Source organism: Sitodiplosis mosellana, unplaced genomic scaffold (assembly GCF_009176505.1).
Source record: "Sitodiplosis mosellana isolate CC-2019 unplaced genomic scaffold, AAFC_SMos_1.0 Smas_scaffold_2, whole genome shotgun sequence".
Taxonomy (NCBI): Eukaryota; Metazoa; Arthropoda; class Insecta; order Diptera; family Cecidomyiidae; genus Sitodiplosis; species Sitodiplosis mosellana.
In genome coordinates, this window is record NW_022595245.1 from 2,555,736 (window position 1) to 2,572,951 (window position 17,216).

Sequence of the window (17,216 nt, forward strand, 5' to 3'; positions counted from 1 at the left end):
CTTTTCATTGAGCCAAAAAAAATGGGAGTGTGTGTAAAAGTAATTGCTTTAGTTTTTTGAACTTTATTTGTTTTATTTTGATTTTGTTAAGAATTCTATATTCATTCCGCAAAAAGTTGGGCTAATTTTACAAGCTAAACCAAGAACGAGAGGAAATAACTTCTAGAGAAAAAAAAACGAAAAATAATGCTTTGAAGTACCTCTTCCTGCGGGATATCAGAATATTTTTTTTATAGATTTGTGTGTGTGTGTGTTTATTGATTTGGGTTTTGTTTTTCATTATTTGTGTAAATTTGTTTTTTTTTTCATTTCGTTCGAAATTTGGATTAAATTTGTGCGATACAGAAAAGAAAATAGAAAAGTTGTGATTAATTGTCATTCAAAATTAAAAAAAAAAAAAATATTTTCAGAAAAAAAAGAAAAACAAATTTTTTTTACAGACACTCCAGAAAATCGTGAGATAGACACACTAGCATGACGATTCTTATGTCCAAGAAAATTCGGTTTGCTCCACAAAAACGATTTTTTGAAAGTAAAAATTCGTAAAATGCGTTTGATCGATTTTTTTTTGATTGACAGATCAAAATCGAAGTAAAATGGAATCATATACAATGATTTTGATTCAAGACAGAATAAGAGAGTTGAAAGAGTTCAATTGTGACGAAAAGAATCATCCACGTGAAGATAGAGGAGATATATATTGGAGGTGTAACATAAGACTATATTTTGGAAGACGATCTAAGACTAGTCGTGATTGGAATTGTCGATAAATTGAACGAATTTTTTTCTTTTTTGAGACATTCAAAACAAACAATTAATATTAAAGTTGATGAATTACCTTTGGATCGTATTTACGGTATTGGTCAAGTCCCAAGCCTATGTTGATAAAAAAACAAATCATATTATTCCATATTCAAAATGATGTCAATTCGCTAGAAGCTACTGCGAATCATATCTAATCCAAAACCGATGCAATGTTACTATATAACTAATGATGAACTTAGTTTTAGTGTGTGTGTGTGTGTGTGTGTGTGTGTGTGTGTGTGTCTGTGTGAAACATGCAACAGCTTAGTTAGACTGCACAAAAATGATTGTCATAAATACCATCTGGTTGCTTCATCCCCGGTGTCATGCCTAAAAGTATTGATGAGAAATTTTTGATGTTGTTCCAAAATGATTAGTATAACGATATATTCCAAAATTGATGTGAGTTTGTGTTGGACAAAAAAAAATGATAATGTTGAACAAAATGCAGACACATACTGGTTAGAAAATCCACAGGTGTCATAAACACCTCCGACTCGCCGTGAGGATGTGGCACTTGAATCGTGGCAAAATATCGAAACACTTTATCAGGCGTCGAAAAATGACGGATACGATTCTCATATTCGATGATCTGTTAAAAGAAAACGTAAAGCCAGAAGAAAAAAAGAAAGTAGACGCAAGCAGTTGGATCAGTAACCAAGACCAATGACAAGTTGTCATTGACAACTCATTTCATTGTTGTTGTATTCGTATTGCAAATGAATTTGTGTGACCTCGAATCGCATATAGCGAAAGTACACAAAAACGATTTTATTTTTAACGTTGCGATCACTTTGTGTGCAAGGTTAGCCAATTAATTAGTGTGATTATGAAGAACTGAAATTTTAATGAAACACGAGAAACGACTGATGCAAAAATGAATGAAGCGAGAAAAAAAAATCAAAATAAATTACAAAATGCGAAACAAAAAAGCAAAAACGAGTACAAAATGAAAAAAAAGGAAAATGTGACAAAAAAAATGGAAAGAAGTTGAAAAGATTGCGTAAAATGCTAAAAAAAAGGAAAAATGAACAAATTGAGCCAATAACCAATCGATGTAGCGAACAATCGAAACCCCAATTGAAAATGTTAGGACAGATGCAAACAATCGACCAGCGAATAATGCCATTTGAATCTTAAAATTCAGTCTTAAGGTATATCATTTTCTCGAGAGCCCTTAATTCGAATTCGATCGTATTTATTCCGCAACCGTGTGAATAAAAATGGTTGTTGTTTTAATCTAATATGCATAGGTCGTTGATAAGCTAATGTAATGGTAAGTACCGTCTGGTTGTTTCATATTTGGCGTGATAGCTCGAAGGAAATCGTCTGGTGTCATGTACACTTCGGTTGACTGTTGTGTGACAATGCGAACGGTGGCAAAATATCGGAAAATTTTATCAGGCGTTGAAAATGCTCGCATCCGATTTTCATATTCAATAATCTACAGCGGTCATGAATTATCAAAAGGGTAATTTTGTTCCATGGTGTATAAAGAGGATTGAAACAAAATAGTATGAAATATTTCAAAGAAAAAATAAAGAAAAAAATGAACAAAAACCAAAACAAATGAATTGGATACAGTTTTTGCATGTGTGTCATGAGTATGGAGGGGAAAAACTGACTAATACCTTTCGATCACGGAATCCGACTTTCTCTCGTTTTTGCTTTTTCTTCACTTGTTGATCGTCACTGAGACTTTCATCATCGGACGAATCTTCTTCGTTGACGGTCGAGTCTTTTGGCTTTGTTCCAGCATCTGCATTGACAACTGGTGTGACATACTCGTAGAACCTGGTTGAAAATCAATAATAATTTCTTGCATTCACCGAATTTTTTGCGGTTTCTCTAGGCTTACCGTTTCCAATTGTATATGGCGACCGAAACACACCCAATTGAAATGAGCTCAAAAACGTTTAACCCGAATGGAAATTGGTGCTGTTGATTGTTTTGTCTGTCCCATCGTTGATTGAAATAGTTGCGACGGATGTCAGATGAATCACGGCCATAAATCGGTACCACACTCAAAATTCGGCTACATTTATTTAATTGCACAGACTGACGTTGGATGGTGGACAAATGACCACTAACCAACTGACCACATCGAATCACAGACGACATTTTTGTGGTAATTTTTTGTTATTGTTGTTTGTGACCAAAAAAAAAACCTGATTTTACAAAAATGATATGATAGTATCAAAATACACACTTTATTCGATTGAATTTGATTTACTTACAATATTATCTCTAAATGGTAACTATTGAAAACAAATTTTTAGGACTAAACCATCACAAAAACCCAATTTTCAGAGCAGTTTTCTCATAAATTGTGGATTTGACGTTGTGCACAAAATGTAGAGGATAAAAATATAACAGCTGATCTGTCAAATCTAGTTGACTTCTTCTTCTTCTTCTTCCTTTTTCTCTCTTTTTCGTCTCGTTGACAGATATTTCAATGAGAAAACTATTGCCTAATCAATATGAGAAACTGCAATTGCTTGATTTGCTTCTACGATTTTTATTGTTTTTTTTTTCTCTTCCAAATAATTTAAATATGTCAGCTTTAAAAACTATGAACTAATTTAATCCAGTCGGTATAATCTTTCATTTTCTGGTTTGCCTCTGTCTTCTCCCTCCTCGTATATATCGCTCAAATCACTGGAATTAAAGATAATTCGATGGATTATAAAAATGATTCATAAAAACCACATTGCCTATCAATTTGTAATGAATAATTGGACGTGAATGGTGTCACATTACTTACTGTATGTATCGAAGTCCGGAAATAAAAAACACAAAGGCTCCAAGTCCTAAGAAAAGTATCGTTGCCAGTGGCTCAGTTTGGCGAGCGTGTCCAAAGTCTTTATAATATCGTATTGGTTGAAAATTCTGTGATTCTTTTCGTCCATCCAGTAAAGATGTCTCCTTTTGAATCCATCTTCGACTGCAGCTTCGTAGAACCGGTCTAACTATCGAATTCATGATTGAATTTCAATTTCCAAAACACTTTTATCGCTACGCAAATTTTGATATCAAAACAATAACACCATAACCTCACATTCATCGAAATGACAACTACAATGACGGTCAAGTGTTATAACACAATCACTCTAGTACACCGAAGTACAAAACAACCAAACGAATTGCATTGTGTCACATCGAAATGTCAAAACGTTGACTGTATCACTTTAAATACACCCCAGAAATTAATTCATTTATTGTTTACAACAATTACAATTCTCTTTCTATCTGCACAGATTCTCGAAACTCGACGAAAAACTTCTTGTTCTGTCTTTTGCATTTTAAATCGAATTGGTTTATTGCTTAAAATGGTTTGTATCGAAAGGATTTACACATTTCCAAATGTTTTTTTTCTAAGTTCGTGGGCAGAAGATAAAACATACCACTATAATTGCATGTTTTCTTTGTGTGTGCGATAAAATTTTATCAGATTTGTTCAATGGCAGACGAGCACAACCTTAATTTAGAACATTCTAATCGATTTTTTTTACAGTTGGTGTTAGTTCTGGGTGATTTACACATTCCACATCGCTGCAGCAGTTTGCCAGCTAAATTCAAGAAACTGTTGGTGCCGGGTCGTATTCAGCATATTTTGTGTACGGGCAATTTGTGCACCAAGGAGTCGTACGATTATCTGAAGACACTCGCCAATGATGTGCACATCGTTCGCGGTGATTTTGATGAGGTTGGTTGGGATAGATTTTTTGACTGGAGATAAAAAAAATTGGAAACAGAAAACAATCAAAATTCAGCAAAAAATGGGAAAAATTGAAATTCTGTCAATAATTGATGACCAATTTACATAGTCCAATTTCCATAATTGATTTTCTCGTTCCATTCTTCGTTTTTCCACCAATATCAACTCCTTTTTCGCCTTTTCTCCTTCCAGAATTTAAGTTACCCCGAACAAAAAGTGGTGACTGTGGGCCAGTTCCGTATCGGATTAACGCATGGCCATCAAGTTGTACCGTGGGCCGATCCAGAAGCACTGGCTCTGGTGCAACGTCAACTTGATGTGGACATTCTCATCTCGGGCCATACACATAAATTCGAAGCATACGAACATGAGAATAAATTCTACATCAATCCCGGATCAGCAACGGGTGCTTATAATGCATTGGAAACATTTATCACGCCATCATTTGTCCTAATGGATATTCAGAGCAGTATCGTTGTGACTTATGTGTATCAATTGATCGGCGATGAAGTGAAAGTTGAGAGAATAGAGTATAAGAAGAATTGAAGGCATTACAATAAAACAATATCTATATATAACAAGATACGAATGAGAATGCATGATGGAAGCTGTCGATCGCTTTGGTATGGATATGGATTAAATAAGATGGATATTTCAAAAAATTCGATTCATTTAATGGATTCTTTTTCTTTGACAGCTCGTATTCAAATGAACACATTTTATTTGTATCAAAAATTTAACCCTCAATAAACATATATATATATATATACACACGACTTTTGAACAAGGTAAATGATTTTCCATTAAACGATATCAAACATATTTGTTTGAAAGAGTTCCTCTTCCTCACAGTCACTGTCCTCCAGATCTTCCTTGGCTTTTTCTAAGAAAAATTTGCCTGGCGTATTTTCGGAACTGTACGCTTCCCGTTTTTTCTTTGTCGTTTCGATTTTCAGGTCATTGAGTCGATTTCGGTAATTCGTTTCATCATAAACACATTTTATGTTGTCCGGAACGTAAATTGGCTGTGGACGTAGCCCAAGTTCGGTATCGATAAAGTCAAACACCTGTTGTTTTTTGGTGAATGAATTAAATGGGCCACGTAGTTTGCGTTGAATTAATTTTTCCATCATAAATGTCAAATGATGATGAAAGACGGAGAAAACGATATTCTGATCGGCCGCATGGCAAATATTCAACCATTCTTGAACACATTCCAAAGGTGTTGTGTCATATTTTCCAGAGAATAACGTCGGATTTGATAGTATATGCCGAGCTGCATAAATTACATAAATTTCATCATCATCTTAATAGTACATATTAGTGTGATATTAGATTCTCGTAATATACCTGCCATTACACCATCACAATCGATTATCCGGTGCATCTCGTCTCCATCTTCTAATGTTTTACAATCACCGTTCGCCACCATTGGGATCGATATTGACTGCTTTACTTCACGTAGAAACTCATTATTTGATGGATCCTTTATTTTTTGTTTTGGCGTTCGACCGTGGACGGTTAAAAATGTGACGCCACACTTTTCCATTTGCTGGCACAGGCTGATCGTTTGACTGTGGGAATAGATTAATGTGATTAATGCTTCTTTATGTTTTTTTGTGAAGATTTCGACCTTTTTCGCGACCGTCACCAAAATTCTGCCTTCCACTTTTGCATTATTGAGTGACAAATCCAATCGAAGTTGGAAAGTGGAACTTACGCCAATGGTTTCTGAACTCGCACTTTAACGGAAATACTGAAATCGCTTGGGAAATTTCGTCGAAGTGTCGACGTGAGGTCTCTCATAAGTTCTGGATCTTTGAGTAAAGCACATCCAAAACCACTTTGCATGGCCCAACGCTGCGGACAGCCACAATTCAAATCGATTCCATCGACGTACGGATACACCATTTCAGCGGAAGACAAATATTCATGCACTGTGTTCGCTGCAAATTGGGCTATCAATGGGGTGTCGTCTAGTGGGAAAGAATATAATAAAACTGATTAAAACTCGATGATAATTGTAAAAATTCGTTGAATCTGAATGGTCAAAAATACCGTCGCTCGTGGAGAACTCCACTTGTCTGGCTTTTTCACTTTGGCAAAATGAGTCAGTCATTGTCATCGGCGTAAAACATAAATCCACTCCATATTTTCGCACCAATCGCCGGAACTCTAATCTGTGTATGAAGTTTGAGACAATTTAGAACCTTCATTATATTTAGATTTGGAAAATGGATGAAAATTGACTCATGAATTATCATTTCAATGTGAACTAACTTGGAATATCGAACCATCGGTGCACATATTTTCAAATACGTTCCACTGTCCTTTGCATTTTGGAACAAGTCCGCAATGTTTGTCTTTGGTTTAACCTATTTGTGCGAAATTGATAAGAATACTATTATTTTAGTTGATTAGAGCTTATGAAAATTCGATACATACACTCATTTTTCTGGGTGAATTAAAATACATCAAACGCTGTATCGATGCAGCAAAACGTACGGGTTGTGATTGCGGTGTGTTTGTCTGCTTGTAAATAATGTGTTCGGAATAAGCAACTGTCAAGCACACGTGAAATACGTACTACGTAGACAACTACGAAACATTGCGACTACGCAATTCTTACGTACATTTCAAATGTTCATTCGTTTATATTAAGGCATATTTGTTTTCATTATTCATTGTTTCGAAAAGAAATACACATTGATAATGATGGTTTGGAATTGTTATTGAAAATTCATACTTTATTTTCGTTCGATTAGTTCAAATGAATAATGGAACAGATTCAGTAATCAATATTGTTCAAATCTTCCATTCGTTGATTTACACTTTCATTTAAAGTTAAAGAAATGCAAAAATGAATCATCATATTTTCGAATCAACCTTATATTGTTTCTATTGTGGTTTTACTCTTGGGTGTCTTCAACCGAGAATATAAATCTCGGAGCTTCTTAGATGACTCTTGCCACAGTTTCAAGAATCCTGCATGTTTGAGTCCAGGGCAATATTCAACTGCGAGAAATAGCTCGAAACCTATACAAAAAAAAATTGTAGAAATAAATATTTTCTAAAACAATCAATGTAACGTTTACGTACTCAGAAAAGTAACATATAGCATAATTAATAATAGGGATGTTCCAAAGGTCACATCGTTTTTATCTTTTGGATCAGGAAATAGCATCTTTATTGCTTGATTGCGATTCACTTCTTTGATTTCTTGGATTGCAAGATCCATTGATGATTTGGTTCCATGTGTTAATTGCATTGGGAGATTTCGTATTAAAAATATCAGGATTGCAAGACCACCAAAAATAATGGCAGGCATCAATCTGAACGCATAAAATGAGTTGCCCTTGTCCTTGCCCTTGCCCTTGTATATCTAGTGGTGACGAACCACATGCATACCAATCGTACTTAGTTCATGATGAACTGAAAAAAAAAAATATTTTCGGAGATTCTTCTCATTTTCTTTCTTTTTTTATATTTCTTACGACATATTGCTACTAAAAATGACAGTGCAAAACGCCCGCTCTCAGTTCCAACCTCAACGACTAGTGCCATACCAATAATCATCGCAGTGCAGTAAGCGAAGTACAATCTTCTAATTTTTAGGCACAGGCGCCATACCTTATATTCAGTCTGTAAGAAGATGAAGAAATTGATGATATACACTTCTGGGCAGGATGTTTTGAATTTATCGTTTGCATTTGTTTTTTCATTCTATATTTTTCAATTACTTTGACTTACCCCTTGAATCATATGATAAATAAGCATCAAATGTTCTATGCTGAACGCTATGAAACGTAGAATAAAAACCGAAAGCACCATCAAAAAATCCACTGAGATCCATGCATCAATATTCGGCAGAAGTTCTCGGAACAACAGGATTGTTAGACAGAAGAATAGCTCATGAGTTAAAAAGACTGCAATGCTACACCATACATCAATCGTACGATTCTTTGTTGTGGTACACTTCGTTCGCTTGACTGCCATTGCCAATTCTGTGTAGTAAAAATTTCCAAGTGCAATTTATTTTAGCTAAGAACTCATTTTAGAGTGAAATCAATGAATATCAATGATTTCCGTAAATTTTTTTCACACTACTTAAATTTTATGATCATCTTAATAGCACATATTAGTGTGATATTAGATTCTCGTAATATACCTGCGAAAACAAGAGATTAAACCCATATTATTCCGATTGTGTCTCTGAATTTCTTCAAAGGAGCCACCTCATTCAAAGACATATAAATCATTGAGTACATCAGAATTGAGTTCACAATTGTAAAATCACGCATTATGAATGAAATATATTTTCTGAATGATGAAAATGAACACAAATTCCACGATTTCTCACTAAATAAGTTAATTCAATTTGAAACTGATGTGGTTTAGAAGAAGGATATGAAAGCAATGGCTTTATTTTGTTGTTTAGACTGAACGGTGAACATCTGCCGAGTTTGTTATTGTTATACTTATTGATGTCAAGTCTATATTTGGGTGACGGCCATCAGAGGTCACTCTCTCATCATATGGAGATTAAACGATGATGGAAAATTTGAATTTTTTACAAAAGTCTTTCAGGATTCGAAAAATTATAATCTGATGAAAAATAAAACATATTGCCGTTGCATTCGAATATCTTATGTTCACTTCAAGATTGAATACTGCTTTTCGCTTGATTAGTTTAAACAAATTTTGGGTTGTTGATTATTTAAATCTTTTATTCGTATTTGCTCATGAACAGAAAGTTCTTTGAAATATTCATTGAAGATACACTTCATACGAATAAGCATGGCGCGTCTGCACATAGAGTATGTGTCACACGCACTCTGCGCCGCATACAAACGAAGCGTGCGCTTTTGTGTATGTGACAGGCTCCGTACATTTCGCGCTATCCCGCTCTGTTGTATGTCGTATATATGGTATATATTCGCTTCACTGTGTACACTATGGATACTTAGAGCGGAATGAAGCGCGTTGAGCGCAGATTACAAACGGGTATTATTATCCTTATTGATGTCATGTCTATATCGCCGGTGATCTCCATCAGAGGTCATTCTCTCATCATATGGAGATTAAACGATTGGGATTTTTTTAAAAAGTTTTTTGAAAAAAAATTCTGACTTGCAAGATAAAACGTTGAAACACGGTTGAATTGAATTAATTTCAATGAAATTGTAAGTAAAATAGAAAATAGTCGATATAAAAATAAGATACATTATCCCGGGCATTTTAATTTATTGTCATATTTGATTTCTTTAGATTTAATGTAAATAACACATTCAAGCAATTATTATTCGTAGCACAGTTTTCGAACTCACGATTCAACGTAAAAGAAAGGAACAATTTGCTAAAATATCTGAAAATGTCATATTGATAACCAGAGTTAAAAACAGCTGATTTAAAATACATACATACATTAAAACAACGCACCACATGACATAAAGTCACTCATTCACTTCCATTCTAACATGGTCAAGTTGATTTAGTGATACAATTTTCAGAGTAATGATTATGGTTGTGTAAATTTGAAAAGAAGTCAAATCTCAATAAATCTAGATTACCTTAGATGTTCAATACTTCTAGTATGTTCTCAGGCCAAAGTCGAATTCCTTAATCAAAATATGTGCAATTCTAAAGGTAAATTGAATGAAAGGTGATTTCATATACAATACATTACCTTCATAATATGAAGTCAATCGCCATAAAAATAGTACAAAGAAATCCATCCATAATTTCAAAGTTGCATATTTTCGCTTCGTCTTATATCGACAAAATAATCTGAACAACTATCGGCTGAATGAATTTAAAATTTGTATTTGAAAAAAAAGGAAATTATCCTGAAAGAATGTTTTTTTGTTTGGTTTTCTTATCAATATATCGATTTGATTTTTTGTTGGAATATTGATTTGTGGTTCTGTTTGCGAAAAGAGAACCGAAACAAAACAGTGACTAGGCTTTTAGCAGCAGGTCGCAGCAGTTACGAATTATGTGATACGTTGAGGCTGCATTGCGGAAACGAGACACGACTCTGATCAACTCCCGCACGCGTCCTTTGTTGACTTCTCCACGGCATCGAATGTAGTCTTCAGTATAGTTGCCGAGCGAAAGTTCCTGGATTTGCTGACAAATGTTATCATCAAATTCCATTAAAAATCGTCTTACGTAGCGTTTGTATTCGCCGAACTAGAGAGATGAATTCAAATCATATTAATTAAACACACATACTCTTGTGCACAATATACAATTGTCGCCTTTTCCCACTTACTTTCAATGAAATCAAAGCACTGCATTGTAAGCCAGCTTGGGACTAGTGAACTGTTGCAAATTCTGGTAGCCGTCATCGTAACAGTAAGATAATTTGATCTTAGTTAGATTTGGCCACGGATGATCGAATTCATCCAAGAGATCATCATCATCGAAGACATCCACAGTCAACTCAGTCAAATTCAAGCAGTATCGGTTGAGGTCTTGCCGAAATTTGCATGCTTCATTATATAGTTCATCCATATAGTCATCATCGAAATCATTTTGACTTTGAAGAGGTAAGTCACAACCCCGAGAAAGTTCTGCCCGTAAAATATGCTCGCCCAAACATTCAAGCACATTCTTGTCAAGAGCCGCTGGCACAATCGACGCGCGTACAGCATTTTCCGACAGGTAATCTTTGACCGCTTGTTGGGTTCTTTTACAGGTATTGAACAGTGCGGCTAAATCATTAAGACTTGTGCTAATGAGTTGAATTATTTTCTGGGTGCATTTCTCGTTCAAGTCCAGCAAACCCGTTGATGTCTTGCTATGGATGTGATCATAGTCATTCCAATACAATATTGCATAACCACGACGAACTGTACCCCGGTATGCAGTGAGCGCTTTTTCAAGTGAACAATCCACTTTCAATAATTTCATTTTCATTTTTGGATTGTGTTGAGTTGCTTCAGCCATTTCGTAGATGAATGAATGTTTTAGCTCCGACAATTTCGGAACGCCGATCGATAGAACTTCCAATTTCGTACAGCACTGAATGATGTATGAAATAGCTTGGCCAACATTGATAAAGTCAGAAACACATCGCAACTTGATTTGCGTTAAGTGTGGGAGCTGTTCAATCATTCGATTCAAGTGGTTTAACTTCAATGCTTTAACTTGTATGTCGATGCTTTCCAACAAAAAGATTGACCTAATACAAAAGATTGACCTATTACAAAAGATTGACCTAAGACAACAATGATATCACCATTCCAATTCCAACACTTTACATCGATTGCAGCGATCTTTTTGCATTGAGTCATTGCCTTCAAAATGTTCATACATGACTCAACATTGTTGTTAGTCAATCCGAATGTTTCTAAATTTTTTAATTCCATGTTATTTGGCATTGGATCAAAATAATTTTCACTATAATATGGACCCCAGTAATGCAAACGTAGATTTTTCAATTGCGGTAGCTTGCCTGATAGAATTAAATTTGTTAGATGGCTATATTCTAGGCTGGACAGTTCCAATGTCTCTAGTTGGCTATTGTTGTGAATGAACCCAATCCGTCCTTCATCAGTGCAGTTCAAATCACATGCCTCAAAATGAATCAGCTGAGCGTAATTTTGTGTGGTCCATGATTCATTGATTAGCCGTACAAAACTTAAGTGCAAATGTGCTAGCTTCGGCATGCACCGTAGAAATAACGTTAGGTCAATTATCCCTTGATAAATGTACAAGTGAGTTATTGATTTACAATAATTCTGAATTTGAACCATGAGCCAGTCGTTACGATCAACTATTTCACGATTACAAGCTGAAATATGAATGGCACTCATATTCTCTCCGAAAATGCTGAAATATGGTTCATATTGTGTTTGAGCTAAATCTTCATCGTCACCACAATGCAGTTCAAAATAATCTGTTCCGCGATATTTTTTACCAAATGCATCCTTGGCAATCGAACGAAACCGTGTACACACATTTGCCATTGTCATCAGATCTTTGCTATTGCAATTCATCATGATGAGCAACAGAGTTTCGTCGGGAAAGTCGTACAATGCAAACGGCGTTTGCTTCTTGATTGCTTCAATGCCCTTGTCCATCTGCCGAAAAAATACTTGGCTATTAATCCAAAATTCACGCGCAAATCCACTTTGTAAAAAACGCATGAAAAATCAATTCGAGCTGTTGTCTTGCTCTGATTTGTTCGGGTGAAACAAAAACCTTCCGAAATATCACAAAAATCGTCCGAAAACATACAAAAATCGTGTAGAAGTAAATCCAAAATGAAGTAAATTTGCGAGGAAAAATGCAGTTGATGTAAACAGACGCGGTTTAGTAGCGGTTGTGATTTTGCTGACTTGAAATATTTACATACATTGACAGTTCACACCGCTCGCGCCACTTGACATGAGTCACTCAACCATACCAACACAGTCAAGTTGATTTAGTACTTCAATTTTAGAACGCATGAACGATTAGTTTTATGGAGATTCGCAAAATGACAATTGAACCCGTGCGCATAAAATGACTTATGAAAACGTCGCCGAACAAAGCGAAACACCTATTTGTTACTCGCTCAATTCGGAACAAATTGTACACTGGTATGTTACGCCGACAAATCTATGTTACGTTTTGATCGGCGATTTTCTTTGTAATTCGTTTTTATGCTCACGGGTTCAATTACATCTCATTGATTCGACAAAAAAAACATAAATCGGATGAATGTTCTTGGAGAATAAAACACACCATTCCGTAGGATTCTTATTATGCTTGGTTTTATTGCGAATTAATTTAGCAAATCAACTTATTTGTGTGCCGTTGATTTGTGTGTGCATTTTTGCTGGGTATTTCCTAACATTGATCAATGCTAATATTAAAATTGTATATAAAATTGTGTTGGTTTTTCTTGCTTGCTTCATTGGATTAAATTTTGGATAGTGGAATAATTTAAAAAGTATATTTATTTGAGTTTCCTTCAATACGTTTTTCAAGTCCGTTTCAGATGCTCGGCAAAAGATTGAGTGTATAAGGAAATGAAGACTATTTGTATTAATTCGTTGAAAAATCATGGCCAAGAGAGATGACTATGCTATAAAAATGCAAATGGTTGCTTAAGACTTAATGTCAACTAGATTAAACTCAACACTTTGTTCCGTCACAATTTGTTTTCAACTGTCTTAAGACTAATTCAATGTATCTCTGAGCCATAATGTCGATCGACTAATTCGAATCTAGCGCAGAATAGTTTGTGACAAATAACATTCTATTGTTATCATTGCGAATAATAATTTGAAAACAGACTTTAGTAGTGAATAGAAACGAAATAAATAGGAAATTCCACTTAGATAGATGGTTGCATTGTAACAAAACGGGTCCATATTGTCCGATGTCGTTAAATCTGATTTGACGATTTCTTCTTGCTTATGCAAATCACACCACTGCGATAGTATTGAGGAATTGTTATGAACTCGTTGTGAATTAGCTCGTCCCGCATATTCGGAAATCTTCGAATCATGTTGACAATTTTACCTGTGGAAGCAAAATGAAAAGAAATAGATTAGCTCAGTGAAATTGAGAAGTTGGCAAATATTGAATTCTTGGGCTCGGACACATTATAATGTGTCGAATGATTATTTTAGAGCTCAGTTCATACCCAGCACATTCATTTGATGGAACCGTTTGTTTTTGATTGAAAGAATGTTGGTGAGACTTCCATTTGTTGACAGTCGAGCAGCTATCATCCGAACGGGAATGTGTACAGTTTCAATTACATCTTCGGCAGGCTGTAAAAAACATATTGATTAATTCAATGGCAAAAAATACTTGCGTCAATATGTTCAATGACTGCTAAAATCTTCTGTCAATATTTTCGAGTGAAGTCGAACAGTAGCAAAGAATGCAAATTTACCGAAAAATATTTAACATCGACATCATCGCAAGCTTGCTGAATGGCAGCTATAATTGCTTTGTAATTGCAGTATCGTTTCGATGCATAAACCAAATACTCGGGAATATTCATTTGTGACACCTTGCCCTCATCATCGCGTAACGCCTTTTGTAATACCCGCAAATCTGGAAGAACGTGAATTTTCTCCTGGAATAAAAACAGCATCAAATTTCAATTAGAATCAAGTCGGATATGCAATGAGCGATGAAGTTAATAAAGATAAAAATGTGTGTATAAAACATGGTTCAAAGTCAAGGCTTCATACTTACAAGCGCTTTGATAATCGTATCAATGGTGCAATATATGCTTTCAAAAGTGACCGAAACGGATTGATCGACGTCATTCTCAGTTTCACGCTTGCAAATAGGTGCGCAAACAATCGATTTGATAGCGGCTGTTGGTATTCTTTGGTCCAAAAGGTCTTCGTTTGGGAATGACATTGACCTTGCGGCTGTAACGGTGCGTTTGGTGTAACCACTGCCCGTATCACAGTTCGATGCATCGATCAAACCACCTAAATTATCACAATACGATGCTGAGGTGGTCGGTTTTTCCCGATCCGAAATTTTCCATCGTTTGTATTGTGTTTGACTGTTTTGATTTGACCACAATTCCAATGAGCTATGTGCCGTGCCAGCGACATGAGATTCAAACGTGCGGCCATTGCCATTGACCACGAACTCCGTCGGAATGGCCGTTTTCGATCGAGTCGATCGAATGTGAATTTTATTTGTCTTTGGTATGGTGCCGGTATACTTGCGATTCGACAATGATACCGTATTATCATAATACGGTGAATTTTCATCTCCATTTCGGTTTGTTACCAATTTATTCGTATTTTCCTTAGCCGCTAATGACTTATTGCTTTCCTTTTCCATTGAATCCGCATTTGCTTCAAGTTTATTATTATTATTGACCGTGTAAATGGTTCCATTGTCATGGCTGTTTTCATTGCAATTGGTTCGATTGCATGCCGTCGACGCCGTGTTGGCTTCTTTGTAGATGCCATTCAGTCGTACTTCGATCGGTGCCAGCCAATTTTTGTGTACACCTGTGCGTTCTATATTTAGATCGACGCGCCCATTAGCCGCTTCATTGTTTAGAGTATTTGAAATGTTGTTGAATAAATTCGGTGCATTGAAATTAGGCGATGAGCCAGCCATATGGATACAGTTGTTTGGTTCGATCGATTGATTTGGTTCCGGTTCAATTTCAGATGCTGGATCTGGTTCAAAATCCATTTCTAAATAGTCAGTCTCTTCGTCTGCATTCACATCGATGCCCACATGGATGGGTTCAAAATCGGCACCACGATACGCATACACTACATCATCCGAATTGGTTGACTCATCGTCCGAAAGGAAATTGTTCGGTAGCAAAATGACATTGTCAACAATATCCTCGCTCACAAACGATATATTGTCGGTGGAATTGTTATCGGATGCCTCTTCATCACTGGATTGATTATCGTCGTTGATCGAGTATTCATCGTCAGCTCGCAACTCAATACTATTTCTGTGCTGTTCGTCAGCCATTACCACCGTCTCTGCCGTATTCATCGGATTTGAATCGGTTAATGTGGAAAATTCACTATTGATCGAATCTTGTCGCATTGATGTGTTGAATTTTTGATTCGATGCAGCGGTTGTTGTTGTTGTTGTCGTCGTCGTCGTTTGATTTGCATCGTCCATTTTTTCATTGTTATTATTATTGTTATTGCTTGAATTCATGCATACAACATCCAATGTGTATGCAATCTGACTGCTGTCGTGCATTTTGTACACATGCTTCGAATTATTTGGCGAATTGTTTATTGTTTCATCTGTAGTAGGAGCTGTAGCAGCGAATTTATCCATTGTAAACAGTGGCCGTACACCAAAATGAAACGCAAAAAACTTGTTTATGGATCATCTGTTTTACGCTATCTGTCATTGAAATTGAACAAAACCAAATTTCTTTTATCACAAAACAACGCAGAAACCGAAAAAAAAAATTATTCCGTTCAATTCATTTGTATCGTAGTGTTTCGGGTGTGTGTGAGAGATAGAGTTTAAGTCAATGGTTTCACAGTTCGTTTTGTTTCAGCCGAATTTTCTGCACCTTTAACTGGCTACCCATTACTGCGTTGGACCTTTCATTTTTTTTTTCGTTTGAAACACTTAAAAACATCGAACCATGGCACTTTCGAAGAAGAAGAAGACGTCGAAAAAATATTCAGACACACACACACACAGACACACTCCGATTTATCGCAATCTTTTTGCGTTCACACAAAACAATTACAATTCAATTTGTTACAAACAATAACAATACACTGCGATGAATATCAAAATGGTTAGAATAATTTGGAATATCGGGAGAGAGAGTGTGAGTGTTTTTTTTTGCTGTTTTTGGTCGATTTTTGCAGCGCCGTATTCGTCAATAACATCAAATACTATAATGACACACAAATGGCAACAACAATAGATAGAGAAAAATGCCATGTATCTTTCGCACTACTCCACAATAACAATAATAATCTGTTGATTTTTTTCTATGTGCTACTGCCTCTCTCTGTGTGTATAGCACCGCACGAAGTCAATTTGACAGATGTTTCAGTGGAACTGTTTTTTTCTCCTTTCAGTTCCTGCTGTCTCTACATGGGTATGTTCATGCGTAGTTGCCGTGATTTGATTTCACCACGATTTCCAATGGACAGAAAAACCGTTTTGATTCGATGGATTTTTGTGTTGAATCAAATGAATTTGAAACAAATCATTT

The 17,216-nt window shown here is 35.7% G+C and overlaps 5 protein-coding genes and 1 long non-coding RNA gene across 7 annotated transcripts in view; 1 reads left to right on the forward strand and 5 right to left on the reverse strand.

Moving 5' to 3' along the window:
* The window catches only part of LOC129565252 (calcium uptake protein 1 homolog, mitochondrial-like), a 15,810-nt gene extending 12,101 nt beyond the window's left edge, over nt 1-3,709 (reverse strand). The window contains exons 1-7 of one of the 2 annotated variants that reach the window (XM_055439912.1): nt 3,569-3,709; nt 3,042-3,462; nt 2,663-2,972; nt 2,436-2,598; nt 1,264-1,396; nt 1,105-1,134; nt 839-876 (exon numbers count right to left, since the gene is read on the reverse strand). In XM_055439912.1, coding sequence (XP_055295887.1) covers nt 839-876; nt 1,105-1,134; nt 1,264-1,396; nt 2,436-2,598; nt 2,663-2,925 — 627 coding nt within the window. In that variant the 5' untranslated portion in view covers nt 2,926-2,972; nt 3,042-3,462; nt 3,569-3,709. Of the gene's footprint in view, nt 1-838; nt 877-1,104; nt 1,135-1,263; nt 1,397-2,088; nt 2,249-2,435; nt 2,599-2,662; nt 2,973-3,041; nt 3,463-3,568 lie in introns of both variants that reach the window. The other variant, XM_055439913.1, reaches the window with a different exon arrangement.
* A 163-nt stretch (nt 3,710-3,872) lies between these two features.
* On the forward strand, nt 3,873-5,309 carry LOC129565255 (vacuolar protein sorting-associated protein 29). The gene is made up of 3 exons (XM_055439918.1): nt 3,873-4,136; nt 4,319-4,510; nt 4,715-5,309. The coding sequence occupies exons 1-3, from the start codon at nt 3,873-3,875 to the stop codon at nt 5,066-5,068; spliced, it is 810 nt and encodes a 269-aa protein (XP_055295893.1). The 3' UTR covers nt 5,069-5,309.
* On the reverse strand, nt 5,200-7,084 carry LOC129565254 (tRNA-dihydrouridine(20a/20b) synthase [NAD(P)+]-like). The gene is made up of 6 exons (XM_055439917.1): nt 6,968-7,084; nt 6,803-6,897; nt 6,581-6,702; nt 6,243-6,498; nt 5,873-6,096; nt 5,200-5,798 (listed from the first exon to the last, which is right to left on the reverse strand). Exons 1-6 carry the CDS (start codon nt 6,995-6,997, stop codon nt 5,326-5,328), a joined length of 1,200 nt encoding a protein of 399 aa, XP_055295892.1. The 5' UTR covers nt 6,998-7,084; the 3' UTR covers nt 5,200-5,325.
* Nucleotides 7,085-7,248: 164 nt separating this feature from the next.
* On the reverse strand, nt 7,249-8,751 carry LOC129565257 (uncharacterized). Its single transcript, XR_008687594.1, has 5 exons — nt 8,691-8,751; nt 8,273-8,526; nt 8,017-8,164; nt 7,622-7,954; nt 7,249-7,558 (listed from the first exon to the last, which is right to left on the reverse strand). It is a non-coding gene; the product is annotated as an uncharacterized LOC129565257 (long non-coding RNA).
* A 1,583-nt stretch (nt 8,752-10,334) lies between these two features.
* LOC129565259 (uncharacterized) lies at nt 10,335-11,690 on the reverse strand. The gene is made up of 2 exons (XM_055439922.1): nt 10,797-11,690; nt 10,335-10,651 (listed from the first exon to the last, which is right to left on the reverse strand). Exon 1 carries the CDS (start codon nt 11,639-11,641, stop codon nt 10,808-10,810), a length of 834 nt encoding a protein of 277 aa, XP_055295897.1. The 5' UTR covers nt 11,642-11,690; the 3' UTR covers nt 10,335-10,651; nt 10,797-10,807.
* A 1,572-nt stretch (nt 11,691-13,262) lies between these two features.
* LOC129565258 (putative uncharacterized protein DDB_G0289263) lies at nt 13,263-17,093 on the reverse strand. The gene is made up of 4 exons (XM_055439921.1): nt 14,726-17,093; nt 14,418-14,603; nt 14,163-14,292; nt 13,263-14,038 (listed from the first exon to the last, which is right to left on the reverse strand). The coding sequence occupies exons 1-4, from the start codon at nt 16,310-16,312 to the stop codon at nt 13,902-13,904; spliced, it is 2,040 nt and encodes a 679-aa protein (XP_055295896.1). The 5' UTR covers nt 16,313-17,093; the 3' UTR covers nt 13,263-13,901.
* Between the last annotated feature and the right edge of the window lie 123 nt (nt 17,094-17,216).